Genomic DNA, 6,498 nt, shown 5'->3' with positions numbered 1-6,498 from the left:
GAATATGAACGCGGAGTATTATAGGATAGAGTAGAGAATCTTGCTGACTAGAATGAAATATTCCTTTTAGAGTAGAAATTTAGGGTTCCATGAGTGCGGATAGCCTAACATTGGGAGAAGCTGTTCCTGGGAATCTTGCTTTGGCATGGCCTCCTACAAAACCCACTGACTCTACTGCCAACGGTTCAGAACTTTGTTTGAAGAACCTGAAATAATGTCAGAAGCACTACTTGCCTTTGTTGCTGTTGGGAGGAAAATAAATCTGGCCACTCACCAGAACACAGGCTAATCAATTAGCATGCATTTTATTTTTTTTTCCTACGATAAGCTAGCTGAGGTAATGATCACACCATGACAGGATATATATAGTAAAAATAAAGGAAAACAGTTAGAAGCACGTTTTCTTGAGGCCACAAGAAGCTTCCAAGAGCTACATCGTCGCTAAACCTCTGTAGAACACAGGTTATAGCATGATAAGGTTCAACTTATTCGGTGTCCAAGTTGCATTATGATGAGTTAACTAGAAATAGTTCAACGCCATGGAAAACAAGCGTGTGTGTAGTTGAAACTACAGTGCTGGATTTGAAACTTGTGTTGGCTATATGAAGCAGCAACCAAGCTCCAAACACAACCATGCTTGCATGCTGCTTATTTATTTGTTTTCTTCATATTTTGAGTTGGCTACGACTCCTCAGAAACCTCCATCAGCAGGAGTAGTGGCCGTAGCATCTCCGTCATCAACAACGTCGTCGTCGTCGTCATTAGCTGGGATATCATCTCCATCTAGGGCAGTAGCAGAAACAGCAGCATTGTCTTCACCATTCTCTCTGTCTTCTTCCTCTCCGTTGTCTGCAACTGCCAGCAATGAGCTTTGTTACCTTAGACATGTTATAACGAGTTGGGCGTTGTGTAAGATAATGACAACTTATGATGCATTAAGTACATTACACGTACAATACAACTTCTTTAGGTTTTTTATCGGTCCTGTTCGGTTGCATAGGGGGAATTAGGGATTGAAGGGGATTGCGATAAATTAAATCCCTTTCTACTGAATAATTTTGACTAGGAACGGATTTAATCCCTTCAATTTATACCTGATTAGAAAATGAATGTGTCAACATGTAAGGTAATATGTGTTACTACATGCGCACGTACCGTTCTCTTGTTCCTGTGGAACACGAACAATGTAGATCCTCTTGACAGAAATGACGAAAATCCTGTAGTATTAACTTGTTACTACTTTTACGTAACAAAGCATTGTAGGTAATTTGGAAAGGAGAAATAAAACAAAACATATATACAACGAGAGAGAGAGAGAGAGACTCACTCCCATGGGACTTCCCCAACGAATAAACGGTCACCATCCATCGTATCATAGAAAAGAATGAAGTTGTTGTCATCTGATGCCCCATCAACTTCATTGTTTACTAACCCATTAAGCTCGCATGATGGCACTATGCAATTAAAAAAACAAATAAATTAGTATTGTCATATTCATACTTGACAATATTTTAGTTTTGTGTTCATAAATAAATTTATAAGGATTTTGTAAGTAATATATAATTGTGTTACTTGAAAAATGGAAATTAATCCAACACCACTTACTCTATAGAAGAACATTTTTGATAGATGAAGGTACTTGTAAAATTAGAAAGTGGGAGGCACCTATATATCTCTGTAATTCTATATTAAGGAAAAAAAGTTACCAAAAATAGAGCCAAAGATGGCTTCCACCTAGGTAATGGAGCTGTACACCCATACCTTGAACTACGTTCAGTGTTGATGTACAATTATCAATTGTGGAAGTCTACTATTTGTTTTCCAGAAAACTAGCAAAATATTACTCCCTCCAACCCAAATTAAAATCCGTTTTAGCCTTTTAATAGATTCATACAATAATTAATATATGTGTTTTGTATGTGTCTAGATTCATCACTATTTATTTAATATAGACATATAAAACAAGAGCTAAAACAAATATTATTATGCCACGAAGGGAGTACATAATAGATTCTCTGAGTACTTGGCCCTAATTAAAAGCCGCAATTTTTTACAAGATACACTAATGTTAATTCTTGCCCCCTCACGGTTTTGCATACATCACAAAAAAATTGACTTGAGATTTTATAAGATTCCTTCCATATATGCCATAACTACTAGATAGTATGTACAATCTGGATCCTCTACCAAATTGATTGCTAGGATTATATATAATGTTAATCTTGGTGTAGACAAGTATGGTGAGTTGGATGGATCATAGTCAAAGATTTTATGCAATAAATTCTACCAATCTAAGTGAATCCAGAACAACTACACCAACATATTGACAAAAGATGTGTATGGAAAAGTTTTACTTACTAGAATAGTTGTTGCCTAATCTTTTTAAAGCGAAGGACAACGAGGCATAGTTCTGGTGAGTGGCCAGATTTATCTTCCTCCCAACAACTTCACCTTGCATAAAAACCTTCACAAACCTCGATGGTGAGAATCCAGGATGCACCTCAACCTCAGGCGCAATAGAAGTATTTGTACTCTTCATCTCATCCATAAGAGATTAGTGTCAGACTCCTAGTAAGCTCTCTGTTAGGTAAACAAAAAAATAGAATAAGTTATTTGTTTAAAATATATGTTAACATACTCAAATTACTTGTCACTAGGAAAAATTGCATATATTGTGTCATAGAGAAAATCATGACTCTAGTATTGAAAAAATTGAAACAAATGAAATGTTAGGATGCAAGGTTTCTCCTAACCTTGATAGATGATATCCGTACAGATCACAATAGGCATTCCTAGTCGAGTACCAACTGTGGGTATTTATAACACATGGATTGACCCTACTATTAAATGAAGTTCAGTTGGAATAGCCATTTTTTACAACTCCATCCTGGTATAATATAGTATTTACAAAATGTTCCAAGATAGCTAGTGTTTTGGTCTCCACACACACTATATATATATATATATATATATATATATATATATATATATATATATATATATATATATATATATATATATATATATATATATATTGCACCAACTTGCAAAATATAAATTCTAAAGTGTAGTATATAGTGTGCGAATTTGTAATATATAAAATCATATGTTTGTATAGTATATAAAGATCATATTTACCGTTTTATTCATGTATATAATCTAACATCCAATTTCTTTCATTTTACACTTCTACTTTTGATTAGTTATTATTTAGTTTTCCAATATTCAATTTATGGACTAAAAAATATTTTTAAATTATTTAAAAGTACACATATACAATGACATGTTAAGGTTATTTATTACTAAATTTTTTATAGGCTTTGATTTTATACAATTTTATCACCTCATTAGGATTCAAAAGTACTTAAACAAAATTAAATTATTGTTGGTCCAATCAAATGTTAACTTTTTAACCAGTAAATTTTGCATTAGCAAACTATAAGGGTTCAATTGAAAATATGTTGTTGACTTAGAGATGCATGCATATCTCTAACATTTAATGTCCTATCAATAAATTTTAGCATATCTTACTCTTTAAAATATGTTGTACTACATTTATGTTACATAATAATTGACCTTCACCATTACATATGCAGCCACATGGTTTGTTGTCTTCTTTAGGTGTAAAAAACAAATGAAGTGGCTTTCTAAAGTTACTTTCTTAAAGTCCATAGCATATTGATGAAATTGGTTTGCCTAGTAATTATATGGTTTTTCCTTGATATGTTCTACGGTTTTGTAGAATTTTCTCTTTCTTATACAAAAAATATAAATCATATGTCTCATCACATATTATTGAAATAAATTTCCCATATTGTGTTCAATATATTACTCCATAATTGATACAAGTATGTTGTAGGAAAAATTTCCACTCAAAGTACCATTCTACAAAAAATCAATAATTCCTCTTATTGTTCACAACTAAAATTTATCAGTGTTTCACCAAAAACATGACAGAACAAACAATTCTATCATGTAAAATCTTGGTTCAGATTATGAGAAGTGGTCATTGATCACTTTTTGGGTGCATCATTCAACTAACATATAGGAGGGATACATAGTTTAATTGAAAGTATTATTGTTTAGATTTCCATGAATATAGTAAACCAATAGTGAGGAGAACAAAGACAAAAACTAAAAAACTCATAGACCTTTGAAAATCCTCACAACTTGGGAGGTGTGGAAGCATCACAATGATTGTGTATTCAAAGGAGGTAGACCCGAAGAAAGGGTTGTTATACAATCCGTCTCTAATGAAGGCATCTTATGGTGTAGGGCTGGGGCCACTGGGCTTAGTGACCTTATGAGTAGGTCGCTGCAGCCTCCTATTTTTCTTACCTAGTTTATTCTGTCCTCTTTAGGCTGGAGATCCCTATAGCATGTTTACATCGGCCTCTAGGGGCTAGTGTTTTATCCCTGTTTTATTTCTTTTTTTATTCTATTAATGAATGTCACACAAACCTTTTGCGGGTGCAAAAAAATTGTTCATTGTATCTCAAAATTAACCAATCACCATGTCTCATGGTGAACCTTTTGAAACCATCACGTGCATCAGCTCCTCGATGTTTTGCGTTTGTAAACAAAAATCTATGAGGATCCCAAGGTCGCTCTTAACAGTGAGCATGACTGATTAATCAATTTTACACTCTGTAGAGGTTGTACAACTTTACCTATAAGTTGTATTACCTGACTGCCAGGGTTTGCAAGATCCATACACCCCTTCCAAGGATGTGAGTCAGGGTTCACTATGAGACATTTACAAACGATCCCCTATATGTATTAGTTTCATGGTAGAATATTTGGAGGAATCTCCCACAATATCTCCCCACACACTACCTCACATGTAAGCCCTCCAGAGACATCTGCCCCATCACCTAGTCAAGTGTAGGTGTGGCCAAAGATCCTTCCTCATCCCCATCTACCATGACCAATGTCCACATAGGTTCCCCCTAATTACTTGATCAAGGCCATAGGTCATATAGGCCTTGTGGTTGTATTATTTTCCCAGGTGGTCGCTCGATGAACCGGTCCTTAGGGCGAGACACTTGAGCAATCCTATCACATGCATTATGTTCCCATGGTTTGCTAAAAACATATTTTATAAACAAGTTTCATAAAAGTTGAAAACACTTCTCTTTTTGAAACATGTAGAGCACTAGCAATTATCTACTAAATATGTTCCCAAAATTCTTGTGTGATCAAGGACAGGGTAAACAATTACTAAGGTAAATCCTATAGGGAGCAAAACTTTAGCCAAAACAATGGTTAACATTTAATGTAATAGGTAAAAGGGTCATGAAATACTTGCCTTCTTTGGGGTTCTCATGGTCCTCAAAGGTGGCTCCATTGGTGCTGAGTCTACTCGTACATATACAACAAACATGGATACAAAATAAGAAACAATACACTAAATACAAAAAAATATTGGTTGAAAAATGTTTGATAATTAATCTATGTAGATTTACAATCTATTTGAGACCAACATCATTTAGTTTGAGTTATACATGAATTTGTTATGAATTTTAATTCATTCTTAAATATTCAAGGGTATATTTCTAATTAAGTATAGCCGACATGGTTTGAAAAGTATATTTCCAGCCCTTGGTTTCAACTAGGATGGACTACATGTTATTTTTAATAAAAACCAAGGGTCTCTTTAGCAAAAATTACTCTAAGACGTCTTTTAATTACACTCGCATTCCTTATGGTTTAACTGCTCATTTATTATCCATTCATCTTGGCAAGCCCCCTCACTTTGATGGGGAAGACTATTTTTGGTGGAGTCATAAGATGCGTAGTCATTTATTTTCACTCCACCCAAGAATTTGGGACATAGTAGAAAATGGAATGCATTATGATGATAATGATGATGCCATTCATATTCATAAGCAAATTCATAAAAATTCCCAAGCTACTACCATACTTCTAGCATCTCTATGCAAGGATGAATATAACAAGGTCAATGGCTTGGACAACACTAAGGAGATATGGGACACTCTCAAGATGTTTCATGAGGGGAATGACATCACAACGATCACCAAGATGGAGTTGGTGGAAGGCGAGCTAGGAGGTTCACCATGAAGAGGTTGAAGAGCCAACCGACACATACAATAGGCTCAAGACCCTGGTGAACAAGATCTGAAGCTATCGAAGCACAAGATGGACCGATCATGACGTTGTGCGCCTAATGCTAAGGTTATTTAGTGTTATTGATCATCATCTTGTAAATCTTATTCTTGAGAACACTAGGTATACTAAAAGGTCACCCGAAGAAATTATTGGTAAGTTTGTGAGTGGGCGCACGATGGTAAAGGAAGCAAGGTACATCAATGACATCGCCAACGGACCTCTTCCTCACTATGAGCCCCAACCCGTTGCACTCAAAGCAATAACCAACAAGGAGGCGCTCCTCGACAAGGTGGTGCGAGTTGAGGCGACCGGTCTCAATGAGGACGAGATGGCGCTTGTGATCAAGCGCTTCAAGACCGCTATGAAGGG

At 35.3% G+C, this 6,498-nt stretch overlaps 1 protein-coding gene across 2 annotated transcripts; it reads right to left on the bottom strand.

Moving 5' to 3' along the window:
- Positions 1-340: 340 nt before the first annotated feature.
- LOC103652898 (putative auxin-responsive protein IAA29) lies at positions 341-2,790 on the bottom strand. Of its 2 annotated transcripts, none has more exons than XM_008679889.3 (5): positions 2,754-2,790; positions 2,359-2,580; positions 1,328-1,454; positions 1,156-1,217; positions 341-855 (listed from the first exon to the last, which is right to left on the bottom strand). In XM_008679889.3, exons 2-5 carry the CDS (start codon positions 2,546-2,548, stop codon positions 692-694), a joined length of 543 nt encoding a protein of 180 aa, XP_008678111.1. In that variant the 5' UTR covers positions 2,549-2,580; positions 2,754-2,790; the 3' UTR covers positions 341-691. The 2 variants fall into 2 exon arrangements, with proteins under 2 accessions (XP_008678111.1, XP_008678112.1); XM_008679890.3 differs by having other exon boundaries at positions 382-849; positions 2,754-2,788.
- Between the last annotated feature and the right edge of the window lie 3,708 nt (positions 2,791-6,498).

This window comes from Zea mays, chromosome 4 (assembly GCF_902167145.1).
Source record: "Zea mays cultivar B73 chromosome 4, Zm-B73-REFERENCE-NAM-5.0, whole genome shotgun sequence".
Taxonomy (NCBI): Eukaryota; Viridiplantae; Streptophyta; class Magnoliopsida; order Poales; family Poaceae; genus Zea; species Zea mays.
This window is presented reverse-complemented; position numbering and strand designations above follow the sequence as displayed.

Excerpts from the sequence above, each read along its gene's own strand:
- LOC103652898 (XM_008679889.3), bottom strand. The coding sequence starts at position 2,548 with ATGGATGAGATGAAGAGTACAAATACTTCTATTGCGCCTGAGGTTGAG. Across the intron at positions 1,455-2,358 it reads ATTAGGCAACAACTATTCTA|TGCCATCATGCGAGCTTAAT; the intron begins GTAAGTAAAACT and ends TTAATTGCATAG. Across the intron at positions 856-1,155 it reads TCCACAGGAACAAGAGAACG|TTGCAGACAACGGAGAGGAA; the intron begins GTACGTGCGCAT and ends CATTGCTGGCAG.